At 40.6% G+C, this 17,435-nt stretch overlaps 1 protein-coding gene across 3 annotated transcripts in view; it reads right to left on the bottom strand.

The window, feature by feature from the left end:
• Positions 1–2,772: 2,772 nt before the first annotated feature.
• LOC126410937 (cell division cycle and apoptosis regulator protein 1-like) overlaps positions 2,773–17,435 on the bottom strand; it is a 259,834-nt gene continuing 245,171 nt past the window's right edge. For all 3 annotated transcript variants that reach the window (XM_050081326.1, XM_050081328.1, XM_050081327.1), the window contains 3 exons: positions 7,491–7,607; positions 5,428–5,663; positions 2,773–4,176 (listed from right to left, as the gene is read on the bottom strand). In XM_050081326.1, coding sequence (XP_049937283.1) covers positions 3,373–4,176; positions 5,428–5,663; positions 7,491–7,607 — 1,157 coding nt within the window. In that variant the 3' untranslated portion in view covers positions 2,773–3,372. The remainder of the gene's footprint in view (positions 4,177–5,427; positions 5,664–7,490; positions 7,608–17,435) is intronic.

Here is a 17,435-nt window from a genome sequence, read left to right as displayed (position 1 = left end):
TCTGTAGCATTAAATATTTGAAACAGAAGGTGAAAATAAAATTTATTATTATTTTAGACTTCAAGTGTTGCTCTGCACTTTGTTACCTTTTAAGAAGTAAGTAGACTAGTGAGAAAAAGTTCTTACTTGCTTAATTTAGAGTTCCTGAATTTACGTATCACAAAGATAATCAACAAGACATGATTTGTCCTTTGATGGTTTAAGAACATATTACACTATTTTTCCTGTTAGTTTCAACTGAAGTGCTGGCTAACCTAATCAAAAAGTTGCTTGTATGGAAAGGTTATTTTTATGCAGTTTTTAAAATTGTTAGCATCATCAAAAACAGAAGACAATGGAGGCGTACGAATATGATAATATACGATTGCACTTCAACACTACCGAGTACTGCTATCTCATGCACCAGGAAAAGAAATTAAAAAAACAATTGGTTGTGTTCATTATCATTGTACAATTACATGGCTAATTCCAGAATAGTTCTTTTACTAAACTTCAGAAATGTAGCACATTAAAATGGAAGTTATTAATGTTTTTGCAGCAACATGACACAAGTGGACCAACATTATTTGCCCAAAACCTGCTAGGTTAAATGCTGAAACAAAAGTAAAGAGAAAGAGACATTTTTCAATTAATTTATTCTTTTCTGGCATTCTTTAACGTTCCATTGACAAGGATGCAAGAAGAAATAGTCTGTAGCATTTTTGGGAGAAGATATGTGCACATTTATTTCCTGAAATGATTTATTAATATGTGAGAAGAAATAGTCTGTGGCATTTTTGGGAGAAGATACATGCACATTTATTTCCTGAAATGATTTATTAATATGAATGATATTGTAAACCAGTTTTATAAGAGAGGGAATAAAGGTTGAACAGTAGATGTAAGTTCAGGCTAGCACACTTGCTCATTCCTTCAATATCCATTCCTACAGCTGTACTCTGCTAATCATAGAAGGCTAAGTAGCAGAGGGTACCTTTTTTTATTTTAATGTATACTGGTCTACATGAAATGTGTTTGCATTTGAGAATATGAACAACCATCAGTTGTATATGGGAATGATGACAATGAAGGAACAGTGCTTCATTTTTCTTAACACCACAGGCATCGTTCATGTTACTTTCTGTGTTCAGCCTGTGTGAAGTCTAGCAATTCTCGAAATGCTGCAGACCAGACAAAGTGCTTTATACTTCCTATATGGCAAATGTTTCCACAATACTTGAGTGAATAATGAAGGTGAAGGTGCTAAAAGAGCAGAAAATTTCAGATCTGCATAGCATCCGCCAACTGCATTACTTTAAGTCTTTCATAAGCTATGATAATTATGGAAAGCTGAAGAAATTAATTAAAATTTGTGCCACGACCAGGACTCAAACTCAGGTCTCCTTGCTTACTAGCCAGAAATGCTAACCATTACAACACGCAGCAGTGTGGTCAACATTGCTGCACAGACTACCCAAGTTGAATGCCCTCCCCAGCACAAACATCAATCCATATCTTCACCTTATTTTCCCCCTACATTGTCACTATTGCCAGTGCTCTCCGGCACCAGAATAGCACCCTGGCTTTGGACGTAATGGGGAAGTCCTGTACCATAAGTGATCTTATAAGCAAATTCCCCCCCCCCCCCCCCCCCCCCCCCCCCCGGAGACATTTAAGTCTCAACTTTATCTACGATAATGACGGAAGCTGAAGACCCCTGTTCTTGCTTACTAGGCCAAAATACTAACCATTACACCACCACAGCACTATGGTCAACATTGCCGCATTATAAGATCACCTATGGTACATAACTTCCCCATTAGGTCCAATGTTGGGATGCTATTCCAATGCCGGAGAACCCTGGCAATAGCAACAATATAGGGGGAAAATAAGCTGAAGATATGAATTGAAGTTTGTGTCTGGGAGGACATTTGACTTGGGTAGTTTGTGTAGCAATGTTCACCATAGCACTGCAATGGTGTAATGGTAAGCATTGCTGGTATGCAAGAAGACCTGGGTTTGAGTCCCAGCCGTGGCACAAATTTTAATTCATTTTTTCAGCTTCCATCATTATCATAGATAAATATGAGGCTTAAATATTTCAGGGAAAATTTAATTATAAGACCTTTCATAAACACTTATTAATTTGCTCACTACAGTATCATTTGTACTTATATATGATGTAATATACTGCAACATCAAAAAGAATGTCTCTTTGTCCAAGAGAGTTAAGCCAGTCCTCTTTTTCAATATTTAGATCCTCCAAAATCTTAACATGCAAAAACACTACAAATTTAGAAGACATTACAGCTTTCGAAATAATAGCAATAGACAGAATAACTAGCTTACATAAGCACATTTAATTAATCCGGACATGGCCAGAAAATACTCTGCACCTTCAGACGACTGATTCAGGACTGTACTGAAATTGGAAGATCTCAATGCAAACTGAATGTTGCACACCGGATGAGCAGGAAGTTGTCGCGAACATTGTCTGCCCAGACAAACCTGAGCATGTAAAAGACCCATGAAAAAGCCCTGTGATCGTTTACATGGCTATTCTTTACACAATATGTAATGCATATTACTTTGAGTTTCAACCAATTCATACTATTCAGAATTTCTTTGCATCTTGTCCATGTTTATCAGAATCTGAGACTCTTCCATAATTTAACTACCCTACTGCCGTTCAAAATCCCATTTTTTACATAACGTTCCCCCTCTACACTACCACTAAACAGAACAGCGTACCAATCTATATGAGAATCCAGTAAATATAACTGTTGCAACACATTACTTAAAAATTTTCTTTATTTCCCTAAAAATGGAGGATAGGGATTTCATGAACCACTTCTGTGTCATACATACATCTCTAAAGTTGCAATATACATCAAAACCAACACTCCTCCTCCTTTGTACTTTCAAGCAAAGTCACTTGTAATGCTATAATCATATTACAATTGTATGCACAAAATAGTGTCAGGGATATTTACATATAAAAATGTTTGCTGTAATAAAACTCTCCACAGTACACACAAAGCATAACAGTTACACATAGGCTACTACCCAAATTTAAACAATTATTACATTTCTTTCAACTTACGCATAAAGTCACTAATATTTATATTTTCCTTCACTGCATTAATTATTGTACTTGACATTGCACATTATGCATTTGCGTAATATACCTTTTACCAAATGCACGTGAAACAAGCCCACAAAGGATTTGTTTGACGTAGTCACTACTACATTCACTCGTAAAATCTAGAAAATTAAATAGAACTTCTTGACTGACACACAGTAAATAAATATATCCTCTGCAGGAATGTTTCTCTTGATGACAGGATGAAACATGACACTACATCAGTTCCAAAAACAAATTTCCCACATGGATCAGTCACATTCCATAGGAACTGCACTACCTGAGGTTTCGCTTGTTTCATTTTCTGTATTCTCTACAGTTTCCATTTGTTCACAAGGCGCACTTTCTCCTACAGTAGTTTCACATTTCGCCCTGTCATCTATCTCACTTTGTTCACCAGCCTGTGTATCTTCATCCGCTCTTGTAGCCTCAGAAATCTCTTCAGCTTCCAGTTTACTTTCTGCTATTTGACTTGAGCTCTCCACTTCTTCACTTTCAGGACTCTCTGTTGTAGCCACAGATTCTTTTTCTGAACTTCGAATACAAGCTGCAGTGCTGTTTTCTGAATCCTCTGCTTTCTCAGCAGAATCTGTTTCCAGGTTGAGTGTGCTTTCTGCAGTTTCACTTACTGTTTCTAGATTGAGTGTGCTTTCTGCAGTTTCACTTACTGTTTCTTGTTCTTGCTTAACTGACTCACTTCCATTCAATTCTGTGATTTCATCATCCAAATAAATACAGACTTCAGTCTCAGAATGACATTCCAGTTTTACTGTGGCCTCATCTGGGATGTCAGATTCTACAGAATTACTTGTCAAATCACTTTGAACTGTTAGGCAAGTAACAGGTTTCTCCTCGTCCTTAAGCACTTGCTGCACCTTCCTTTCATCGTCGTCATCGTCTTCTGGTGTTGAGGCGCATGCTTTAGACTTCTCCAGCGTCTTGTTGCCAGTTGACAGTCTTGCACCAGAATTTTCAGCTGCGTTTTCTGATGCTATTACTGGTGCAATTCTTATTTGGACATCTTTTAAGGCAGAATAAAATACATCAGACTTTGCCTGTAAGGTATAAATCAGGAAGTCAATTTAAAATGCTGATAACATGACTTAAAAATGTATTCAAGTTATGTTCTAGCTAATGCAATAACCAATATTTTTTAAATGTTACTACAATAGAACATGCCTACCAAATGTTATAAATTTACTTTGTTTTCCACTGGACATGGTACACATGTTTTAAATAAATTGATATACATTTGCCAGATATTTCATTACTACTATTACTAAGCAAGTAAATCAATACGAAAATAAATAAGCGCATAACACAAACATGTAAACCAACTGTGAAAGTCTGCAGCATACCATCATCTAAACAAGACATGAATGAACTGTAAGTAATAGCTTAACACATAAAATGAGGTAAGAATGGTTAATGACAATATTGCCTGTTCAGATAAGAAGTGGCTTTTGATGAGACCAAAAGTTCACTGAGGTCTTGAATGGAATTCCGCTACTGTACTGTAACTTTAGACTGTTAATGATCATGGTCATGATCATGATTTTCTCTGCTCAGTGACACATAGCATGACCTCACAAAAAATGGTGTGGAGGCAATGATGTGAAGGTTAATTCAAAAAGCTCAATTATGAGAGATTTACGTTAGAAAAATGAGGAGTCTCTTTTAATTAACAATTTTGCTCTTTTGTTTTAAAACTGAAGTGTTTTCAATGTCCAGAAATATAACTAACTGAATTGTTGTATTACCAGGCACTTCGGGAAACACAGGACAGGGAAAGATGGGGAGGGAAGTTGGCAGTGTTCTCTTGCGAAAGAACTATCATGGCATTTGCCTAAAGCACCTTCAGGTATCAGAAAAAATCTAAATCTGGACAGACAGGTACAGTTTGAATTGCAAGTACAGGCTTATGAGGAACTCCTGTTTTTTCTTGATGTGAGACAAAGGTTTCAAGGTAACAAGACAAGAGAATGAATCAACCACTAGAAATGAGATTTTTATGACAGATCAAGTGAGTGATTTTACTAGGCAAAATTAAAAGTGATGGCATCCTTAGCTTAATAAAATAACCAATGAACTACACAGACACCAAAGATTATGGATGACTGAAGAGTGTCTCCATTGACTCACAATCTTTCATAAACTCAAAGCAAGATGAAACATCTGATGATTGTAAGCCAAGTGAAATCAACAGTTTCATTAGTTTTATTATCAGATATTTTTACTGAACCTTGGTGGAAGAAGGTGAAGAAGAAAACATAAGAAGAAGATGATGTGTTCTCCATGGAACTTACTTTAACATTTGTTAATTCCTCTTCAGTTTCTGCTAGTTTGCTTCTATAATCATGGAGTTCCTGAGTTAGTTCCTTTGCTGTGCTTGTCAATACCTTAGTGTGTTCTTTCATCACACCAAGATCACGCTTAATATTCATCATTTTGTTTTCGGTATCAAGGCGTGCCTTCTCACTCCTCTGAAGCTGCTGCATCAGCTTCTCTATATCCAGAAGGCAACCTTTATACATTATGAAACCTGAAAATCCAAAGGATTGCATTAAAGGTGATAAGTTATTTAAGGATTCTGATATTGGAATGAGGAGTCTTCATATGGTGTGGATTTGACACAAAGAAAAACAAACTCCAGTACACTACCAACTTTGGTGTGATATGGTTCTTCATTTTCTCCTGGCACATTTAATAATAAAACAATCCCTAGTTGTTAGTGTCTAAAGAGAACAGCCATGGATTATTTGTGCTAAATTGGAAATGGATTTGAGCTCAATTTACATGAGTACTATATTTTCAGCCTCGACATTTTCTATAAGTATCTCAAAATTACTCATACAATACTGAGTAGACAATGAAAGGCTTTCATTTACCTAAAGATGGTAATATGATCTCCAATTTGTCACACTGTCACTTCACTTTATTAACAACAGGTCCTGTGAAATTTGAGACACACATAATGTTTTAGTTGTAATCTCAGCACACTGCAATAGCAGCTATTTATTCTCACTATGGAAGTATGTCACACATAAATTAAAAACGCTAGTAAATTCTAGCTTGGAGCTTCAGTATGTAATCCTATGAGAACAGATTTTTTTTAATGCGGGATATGATCTGCCGTATAAAATTCCAGACACATAAAAATAGAAAATGCTGTTCCTTACCACACAGCAGCAAGCCAAGTTAGTTTGCCTTTTACCAGAAACTTGCAGCTTTGTCAAAAGTGATGATAATGATAAAGATCATTAAAAGTTCCAAAAACCCGCAGTATTTGAAATAGGGTTTCCAATTACTGTCACTGTGGTCTAACTGGATGACAAGTCAAATGGTTCAAATGGCTCTGAGCACTATGGGACTTAACATCTGCGGTCATCAGTCCCCTAGAACTTAGAACTACTTAAACCTAACTAACCTAAGGACATCACACACATCCATGCCCGAAGCAGGATTCGAACCTGCGACCATAGCGGTCGATGACATGTCAGTTCACATTTTGTGATGTCTTTCCCATAAGGCTGTGAGCTAGGAACACACGCTAAATGCTGACACCTCAACTGTCACTTTCAATACTTTGTAACATTACCAATTCCCCAACTGGCCCTGTCAGACCACTGTGATGTACGGCCACTATATTATAATCTGCCAAAGGCAATATTTGGATGCAGTATGCAGGGTATGAGTTCAGTACTACTCTCTACTGGACACTTGTCAGCATCCCATAACTTGGAGCCACTATTTCACACTCAAGTAGCTTCTCAATTGGCTTTCAGACTGAAATTCACAACAGCTGCTAATTTGTGTCCACTTGTCAGGGACTTCTAACCAGAATAATTAAGTTTCCCATAGAACACTTTTTACTTAATGGGACAAGAAGTAAATCAACAAATACTTTCTGTTGATCAGGTCATCCAACTGCTACTCAGGTAGTACAAAAACTGTAATGATAAGAAATGCATGTGCTATCTTCCCCACACTGATGTACATTGTGTACTAATTCCCCATTTACTGCCTTTTGTTTAAAAGTATACTCTATCTCACAGTTGCAGATACAAATGTTTACTGGATATGTTGACGATCAAATTCCTGAATTTCTGGAACAAACTTTTGAAACAGCTCCTTGAGTAACTTGTAGGATATTATTATTATTATTATTATTACTATTATTGTTATTAAACTATATTTTTGTTACATTATTCATGTTTTCTGTTGTGAGCGGGAGCAAAATGCTGTATAACCTGTATAACTAAAGAACACTACACTCTACAAACGAGGTTTCTTGTAGAACATATGCGTAATAGCCAATGGCAATTTTGCACTATCTTAAATACAGATTAGAAGAGCAATTTGCACATACCCTCAGGAGTTGATGAACTCTCCTTTCCTTCATCAGCTATGTCTCTCCTTGCACGTTTTGAAGGTGGTGAACCAGCAGAACCAAAGTGTGTGAATACAGGCAGGAATCTCTTATTACCTACAACATTTTGTTTGAATTATTGCAATAAAGTTGTTTTTATGACATTTATAAATTCCCTATCCATGAAAGTTGAATTGGACTAAATAAATGTTTGATGACATTTGAAAGAAAGTCTTCTGGTATAATATTAACATGTCAAACAAAAGGGGAATAATATGAACAAAGCCACAAAAAGCTCTCTGATCACAACTGTAACTGCTGTTGGTTTTGTTGTGATGAGTGTAGCCCCATTGTGTAGATCCATGTCAAACAGTAGGTGCAATTGCAACCATATTTAACAGGACCACAAGGCACTCACTTGGTGATTGCATGGGGGTGGTCTCTTTTCCTGGTGACCAGTATGCTGTGTTACACTGACACACACACACACACACACACACACACACACACACACACATACACACATTGGCGGCACAACTCGCTATGGCACCAAGAACACTGGGACTGGACAAACGAGGAGTGGGGTCACGTGTTCTTCTCAGATGACAGCAGATTTAGTTTGTGTAGTGATTCTGGATGTACCCTCATTTGGGAACAGGTAGGAACACGTAATACACCCCGGAACATTGTTGAACATGATCATCTTGGTGGTCCACGTGTTATGTGTGTGGTGGCATAATGTATAGGTGCATGGAGCTCCACATCTTTGAACACAGTACTCCCAGTGGTCAACATCATTGTGACACTGCACGCCTTCCCCTTGTGTCTTTTCAGGGGTGTATTCAGTCCTGACTTAATTTTTATGGATGGCAGTGTGCGACCGCATTGAACAGCATGGGTGGAGGAGCTCTGGGAACAAGAGGATGTTTTGTGAATCGACCGGCCTGCCCATTCTCCTGAACTTAGACCCACTGAACACATGTGGGATGTGTTGGGGAGACGTACTGCAACATGCCCACATGTGACAATGACCCGCCCGCTTGTCAACCATGCTGGTGGAGGAATGTAATGCTCTGCCACTATAACTCCTTACTAACCATGTGGCAGTATGGGAGCATGTCACAGAGCATGCATTATCATCTGTAGTGACCACACAACCAATGAAGAACCATGTTCTGCCTTTTGTATTATCCAGGGGCCCACCATAAAATTTGATGACACAGCTGTAATTATTATCTTTGAATAAAAGTGTCTATTCTGTTTGTCTCACTGAGTACTTCTTCCAGATACTTTCTGATTTATACTGTAGTAGTTCCTTTTATGCACAGTCAAAGTTTCATTGAGCTTGTCACTTGGCAGTGACTTAACAAGTAAATGTTACTTTTGTCCCTAAGTTTCGTGGTTTCACTTCCCGTCTGTTCTTTTTGCTTAGAACTAGCTTGCCCAGTAAGCAATACTCCTTAATGGTGGCATTTGTTTAAACAGTCACCAACTTGCAGGACTGGTCTGAACACAACAGAGCTTATCTAGGCTTTGTCCATACTCTGAGGTAAACAACACTCAGTTGCAGATAATACTTGTGATGGAAATGATGAAACATTGTAATCAATGGCTATCAATATTAATGAATGTTCCTTCAAATGGCAGAAAACATTAAACTTCCTCATGAACACTGAAACAAAGGTCTATTATTTTCACTCCGTCAAACAGTGTTAAAATAAAACATTATTTTGAGCTGCATATCTAATTAAAATGGAGCCAGCATATACAAGAACTAGCAGCTTATTGTGTGTCCTTTCACTTCCTGTTCAACTTATAGAATTATTTTCTGGGGCAATGCAGCTTAAAAAAATGTATTTATTCAGGAAAATCAAGCACTACAAATATTGTACGAAGCAGGTAACCAAATATCTTGCAGAGGGTACAAGGTGTCATGAAACTCACTAGACGCAAAACCTGTGCAATAAACATGTTTGTTTACTTACAATTATGTGTATAAGACCATTTTCGATACTTCCTATAGTTAAAACTTTGTTTTGGCAACAAAATGTAAAATTAAATTTCTTTTTCCATGTCAAGATATACTATGGATTTTTGTATACAGAGTACAGTGAATAACATGGTAATTACAGCTGATGCTGTAGCAGAAAACATTTGTGTTTTTTAGAATTTTAGCATTAGTATTCTTATTCTAAGGATTCTTCACACCGAATTTCAGTGTATATCAACATGAATAGACATATTTTTGAGAATTTAAGGAAATTATGGGTGTTTAGCCTAACATAAACCATCAAAAACATTTGTCAAATTTTACTATGTTGGCCAAATATTTGACAGTGGACTATGCTGTTTGACATGTTTGTCAAACATAGAATGTGTCTGATATGTTTGGCAGAAATTCTGATTGATGGAAAGTTAGACAAGATGGTGATCATTGTGTTGACATTTTTCTGCAGGTATTCAGTGAAAAATAATGTTATTACAATTTATCTCACTGTGCCGTAAGATTCCATGATTATGGAAACTACAATCAAGAATAAGAACAAAACAGCACAGGCAATTACAAAACAGATGTGTCACATCTTTCGCAGCCATATATTATGCAGGTAAGAGGTTAAGAAGAAACTCAGTGTTCTACACATGGCATCACGTGAACTTCTCCAGTTCTCCCACAGAAGATGCAGGCTGTATGTCCACATTGTGATATTTTAATAAACTGCCCCTTGTGGACCAAGTAGAGGAGAGAAAATTTTTGCATACTTGTGTCACCTTATTCAAAGTGAAGGTGAAGTGACTCATTTTACAACTTTAACTCTTCATTTGGAGAAAGTTGATGTAACCAACAGGTTCTGAGTGTAATATTTCCTTTAGCAGGTTTTCATGGATATATTTCTCTATCAATTCAATCATTCCCGGGAACAGCACCTTGTTTCCTTTTTCTTCTTTATACACAATGCTGACCTGTACAGGCTTGTTTGACAAAACCATGGGTAGAAAAGAGCAAATCTGACAAACAAGTTTGATCATTTACAATAACCTTAAGGGGAGCTTCCAAGAATTGTTTGCTAGAGCCACATAATACACATGTCAAGTATTTTTCTCTCCCATGCATCTTGTCTTCTTTACGGGAAGAATGGGCTCTGTCACTACTCACCCACTTGACTGTGAGTGGTGTGTTAGCAACATGGCTAAGTTGCTTCTGCAGGGTAGACCGGGACCAGAGAAAACTAGATGTGTTGTACCCACCCCCCTAACCAACATTTCTGAGGTGTGGGGAACTTTCTGTGTGCTGTGCGAAGAGGAGGAAAATGCAAAAGCATAAGGATCTATTACTCACTGGCACTTCAAACATATGGCAAATAATGATACCCCTTACGGAAAGGCAGTGAGGGATGGGAAGGAACAACAGGTGCACTCAATGTGTATGCCTGAGGGCCTTGTTCAACATGTTGAAGAGGCTATCCTGGCAACCATAGATGAAACAGGGTGTAACCAACTGCCAACTGTGGCACATGTTGGGAAAAACAAAGTTTGTCATCTGGGCTCCAAAGTCATACTTGGATCATTCAGTGACTTGGCAGAGAAGATTACAAGGTCATACTTACTCATAAGGTTTCAATGAAGCTCACAATTTGTAGCACTATCCCTAGAACCAATTGTGGACCCCTGGTTTTGGGTTGGGTGGAAGGATTGAACCAGATACTTTGAAGCTTCTGTGATAAGCTAGGCTGCTATTTCCTGGACTTGCACTATGAAGTTGAGAACTATAGGGTCCCCCTAAATGGGCCATGTGTGCGCTACACATCAGAGGCAGCAACACAGATAGCCAACTGTGTGTGTGTGTGTGTGTGTGTGTGTGTGTGTGTGTGTACACAAGTGTTTTTTAGTTTAGGCAACTTTCCATCCAGCCCAGATAACAACAGCCATAGTGGCACCCGGATGCATCAGTAGAAGATCCAAAGAAATGTGCTGCACAGGCAAGAGTATTAAAATTCTAGCAATTAACTGCCATACCATTCACAACGAAGTGCCAAAGCTTGAAGTGCTCCTAAAAAGCAATAGAGCTCACACAACACTAGGCACATAAACATGGTTAAAACCTGAAACTGATAACAGTGAAAATTTTGGGGTGAATCTAAATGTTTATTGAAAGGCTAGGATAACGGTAAGTGGAGATGTTGTATTTACTGTAGCAGACTAGAAATTCAAATCCACACACAAATTGAAACAATGCAAATTTTCTGAGCAACACTCCGTAACAAGGCTGGGCATAAACTTCTAACCAGATCCTTCTATTGATCATCAGTTTCACATTCACATGTCACCAAAACCTATAAGCAAAGCTTAAGTGCTAGTGAGCTTAAGTTCCCCAATCATACTGTAATCATCAGGGGAGACTTTAATCATCCAACAATCAACAGGAAAAATAAGTTTCAGGATTCTGATGTTGGAATGAGGAGTCCTGCAAAATATTACTAAATGCCTTCTCAGTGAACTACCTAGAACAGATTGATTGGAAACTCACTCATTATGGAAACATATCGGATCTAATGGCAACAAACAGACCCAACTCCTTTCATGATGTCCACGTTGACACTAATATCAGTTATAGCGTTAGTGACTAAGATGAAATACACGCAATGATTGTAGTGCCCAGGCAGCACAGAACAATTGTAAGTTTATTAACTCCAAGGAACGGAATACAATAAGACAATTTACTTGGACATCGGCCCGCACTACTTGATTGATGCCGAAAGTCAATCATTATGATCCACTGGAATGTTCTTACACAAACGAAGTTTGTGAGGTCGACATCTTGGGGGGAGGAGTATGCTGCTTACGGACAGACTGAAGATATGAGTCCAACAAGGCGGTGAGCTACGACGGTGAGGATGAGGTCCAGTGAGGAGGTGAGCTAGAGGATGGTGAGGATGGAGTCCAATGAGGCAGTACACCTAGAAGATGGCCAATATGAGGTCCAGCGAGGCAGTAGCTCAAATGCGGTTGAGGCAATGTACAATGAGGTTTAGCTCGAAGACCGTCAAAGTCCATGGATGCTGCGGTGAAGTACTCCTTGATGACTCGGCGATTTGAACTCCAATTGATAAGCTGCTAGTCACTGCTGGCGCTAAGCCTGGAGTGAGAACTGACTGTAGATTGGTTGGGTGCTGAGCTAAATGCCCGCCTGGTAGAAGGATACTGGCTCAGCGTTCCAGGGGCACGCGAATCATGGAAAAGTGTTGCAATGGCAGCATTGTTTATGGTGATGCCGCTCACGCCAAGGATGGCACCCCACAGTAATGTAGCAGCTGCTGGAGGTTCAGCTGAAAACAACCTGGTATGTTTTTATTTTCGTTGGATTGTTTTCGTTTGATCTCCAAAGGCAGTGTTATTAGCGAGCTGGAGCTTCACCATCCGTGGTCCACGACTTTATGGTTACCTGCTGTGTCGCAAGCATCCCTGGCTGCGTAAGTGAGGAATGGTGGAGCCTATCTTGGGGATGTCAAAGGAAGGAGGTGCCCCGGGGTCGGGGAAGCAGTCCTTCAAATGAGTGCTCGTGACAGAGGAGGCCTGGGCATAGGGAACATTAGCCGAAGGCAGGTGGCCGAGATGTACTCATGACAGATTGGTCCGGCTTGGACCAGAACTAGTAGCAGCGACATGCACTGTTGTCATCTGGGAAAGACAACTTGTCCCCTCAGGCAGAATATCATCATCATAGTGGAATGTCAATTGGGCCATCAAAAGTGACGCCTGGTATAATATCTGGACTGGCATAGGCTTGTGTCAAAATTACCAGGAGTACAACCAGAGGCCGAGGTAAGACCAGCTGGTAGACTGAGAGGGTGTACTGATGAGGAAAGGCTGTAGCCCTGCATGGCACAAGAGGTGGCTGTGGCTGCAAATGGTTCCACTGGCACGAGGGTTCCTAGGAAGGGAGCTTGGCAGGGGTAGTGCAGGGTGTGGATCATTAGAAGGTGTGAAGTAGCTTGCACTGTTGCTTGTCTGAAAACAGTGCAAGAAAATAAGATGTATGGCCTTTCTGGGAGGAAAGAAGAGGGATGACGGGAGAAGCACAAGATCCTGTAGAATGGAGCATAAGGGACCCAACAAGTGTGAGTTGTGGGCAGGCATAAACAGAGGTGTTGGTCTGCGAGGGCTAAAACAGAAGTATGTGGCTTCCGTGGCATGGGGCTGCCTGTGGCTGGGCTGGCTGCAGATGTGGCTGCAGCAGATGTGTTGGTGTACTGACGAGAATTAAAAACAGGCAAGGAGCTGAAGAGCAGTGTGGAGAATAACACGGGTTGTGTAGTATGTGCAGGAGCACAGAGGAGTGGAGGAGGAGGTAGGACGAGGAACGAGTCTCGTGTCATCGAGGGAGGTGCTTTGAAATGGTGAATACGCACAGGAATACGCACATTTGGCACCGAGGAAGGTGTCTCGGAAAAGGTTAGTGTGTGCAGGAGCATGAAAATTTGGCACTTAAGAAAGGTACTTCTGAAAGGTGAGTGTGTGTAAGAGCGCGAAAATTCAGCGTAAAGGGAGGTGCCTTGGAATGGGGAGTCTGTGCAGGAGCACAGAAAGTGTCATAACAGACACTGATTTGGTCTTGTAAATGAACGAAGGGCAGGGTAGAAATGTCTGCACCAGGATCGAGTAAGTGAAGAACACAATAGGTAGGAGCACCAGTTTAGGCACGAAGAAAGGCTCATCATTCAGCATCATTATGAACTGCAGAGGGCCCCTGAAGTAATCAGACTGTCCAGCCATGTGAGGAAGGTGGGCCAGGCTACAACATTTCACCGAATTTCTGAGGTAGCAGTGGGTGGGTTGTCAGTGCTGGGGTGAGGGCAGCATCCAGGTAGAAGCACAGAGTCATGTTGCACGTTGCAGACACTGTAAGTGCAGCAGGAGCTGCACTGGTATGTCAGAAGACTGTGGTGCCATACCGAAAAGACACAGTGGGCATCGAGAGCACGTGTATGCAGCGAGAAACTGGCAACAGTCCAAAGCAGAGCACAGGTATGGAAGGCTGCATTGGGCAAGAACGACAGCATGGAAAGTTTGACAGTCTGGATACTAGTCACTATTGGGACTTACCTCTAAGCAAATTATCTTCATTGCCATAGTATAGTGTTTATGATGAAGGAGAACATACTACAATTGAAGTGTCCAGGTAGCAAAGTACAACTGTATGTTTATTAAGACTACATTACAGAATATAATAAAGCAGTTTCCTTTGGTGTCAGTCTGCATTACTCGTTTCAAGCTGAGAGTCAATCACTTATGTTGTACTGGAATGTTCCTACACTAATGAAGCCCACAAGGCCATGGTTGATGGACAGTGGTACATTGCTTGAGGATGAACTGAAGATAAAGAGTCCAGTCAAGTGTGTTGAAATACTCCTTGTTGGCACCGTGATGTGAATTCCAACTGATGAGCTGCTAGGCCTAGCTAGTGTACACCCGGATTGTGACATGGGAGCAGAGCATTTGGGTGGTGACCTAAATACCAACCCGCTGGAAGGATACTGGCTTAGTGTTCCAGGGCATATTGACTCACAGGAGTTAGGTAACACCATGATGGCAGCACTGTTTGTGCCAATGTTTATGCCTCTGGAGGTAAGACTGGTGTTGCATGGTAGTCTGGCAGCTTCTGGAGGTTTGGCTGAAAACAACGTGGCTTGTGCGTTCCTGTCAGATTACTTTTATTGAATCTCCAGAGGTAGTGTTATTAGTGGGCCAGAGCTTCGGTAACCTGCATTACACAACTGTATGGTCGTTGCTCTGCTGCAGGCAGTAGCTTGGCGATACAGCATCGATGACCGTGAGGCAATTTTAGCAACAATGATTATCAAAGCAGAAAGGGCAATTAAAAGAAGTAGAAGGATTTATATGTTCAGTAAACTAGATAAAGAGGCAGTAGTGTCATATATCGAAAAGGAAAACATTTAGTTATGGAGGAGAGCATGAAGAAGAACTGTGACTTACACTCAGAATAATAATTGACCACAGACTTGACAGAAATGTACCTAATAAAACAGTTCAAAATGGGAGGGCCCATCCATGGGACAGTCATTGTAAAGGAACTTATAAAAGAACAGTGACTACTGCAAACAGATGTAAAACAAATCACAGGGCTAGAGATAAGACAGATGTCGTATGAAAGACATTTCTCTGTCAAGACAGCAATACATGAAGCCTTCACAGACTATCATAGAAGAATGGTATCAAAGAACCTCTCACAAAACATAAGAAAATCTGGCAATACGTAAAAATGATACCAAATTTAGTGTCCACACGCTCATGAACAATACTGGAACTGAAATTGAGAATATCAAAGCAAATGCTCAGATGCTGAACTTTTTCATATACTGCTTTACACAGGAAAATTGAAGGGTACTACCCAAATTTAATTCTTACACCACTCTACCTACGCACAGACTCTGCAAGCAATCATACAGAGCATGGCAGAGGGTACCTTGTACCACTCACTGCCTTTCATGTTCTATTCACAAATCAAGCAAGGGAAAAACAACTGTCTGCCTTCAGTGTCAGCACCAGGAGACCAGCAATTCATATACTTAGCTTTTCTGTTTGTTTTACTAATTTAATTCTAAGTCAGTAGGACAGATCGAGTGAGTGTGTGCTGTGTTTGGATACAGGAGTAACTGGTTGCAGTTCACAAACAACTGAAGTCACTTTGGCCACAGTCAGCCATCTGCAGGCTGCTGCCTCAGGATCAGGCACTGGAGGAGAAACTGGCGCACCGAGCACGAGACATTTCAGATGTTGCTCATTTCCCCACAGGTTCTGCAGTTGGGTCACCTTCCAGTGTACCTGATGCAGGGGATCTGTGCTCACTGCAGGGGGACTGGCAGGTTGTTACACAGTCGTTTCACTCAAGGGGGAGAGAGAATGTGCAGGCCCGCCATCTGACCTTGCCCGTTTACCCTGCAAGTGTACAGGTGGTCGCTGCTTCTGCACGGTCCCAGCAGACAAATGGGGGAAGATGTTTGCTAATTACTAGAAGTTCCTCTGTTAATTGCGTTTTGGAGCCCCTTAGGAAAATAGTGTCCAGGATTGGAAACAAATCCAATGTGTACTCTGTGTGACTGCCACGGGGCCTCATCCGAGATGTGGAGGAAGCACTACTTGCAGCTATCAAGGGTGCTGCAGCCTGCAAGCTGTTGATCATGGTGGCACCAATGATGCCTATTGCCTGGTTTCTGAGACGATCCTCAGTTCCTAAGGGCAGTGGGCAGAAGAGCTGAAGGCTGCTGGCCTTGTTGCGAGGTGCTAGCACAGCTCATAATCTGCAGCATTGTATCCAGAGGCAATCGGGGTCCTGTAGGAACACCCTTGATAGGCCGTATGTGCAATACACAAAAGAAGCAGCTACTAAATTAGCAGAGTACTTGTGGGCATGGGTTTTTTTGAGGCTAGGCAGTAGTCTGAGGTTGTCTGATGAACACTTGCCAGTTGATACGTAGAAAGTGAAAGCGGACTTTGTGAGAAGTAGAGCATTTTGACTATCAAACTGAAGTAAACTGTCGAAGTATTTGTATCAAGAAACTTCCTGGCAGATTAAAACTGTGTGCTGGACTGATGATGTGACTTACCATACGAAAGCGCTGGCAGGTCGATAGAAACACAAACAGACACATACATACACACAAAACTCAAGCTTTTGCAACCAACTGTTGCCTCATCAGGAAAGAGGGAAGGAGAGGGAAAGACGAAAGGAAGTGGGTTTTAAGGGAGAGGGTAAGGAGTCATTCCAATCCCGGGAGCGGAAAGACTTACCTTAAGGGGAAAAAAGGACGGGTATACACTCGTACACACACACACACACACACACACACACACACACACACACACATATCCATCCACACATATGCAAACACATGTAGACATATTTGGTCTTTAAATATGTCTGCTTGT

The sequence above is a fragment of the Schistocerca serialis genome, chromosome 1, assembly GCF_023864345.2.
Source record: "Schistocerca serialis cubense isolate TAMUIC-IGC-003099 chromosome 1, iqSchSeri2.2, whole genome shotgun sequence".
Taxonomy (NCBI): Eukaryota; Metazoa; Arthropoda; class Insecta; order Orthoptera; family Acrididae; genus Schistocerca; species Schistocerca serialis.
Note: the sequence above shows the minus strand (reverse complement) of the source record. Positions and strands in the feature narration are given on the sequence as shown.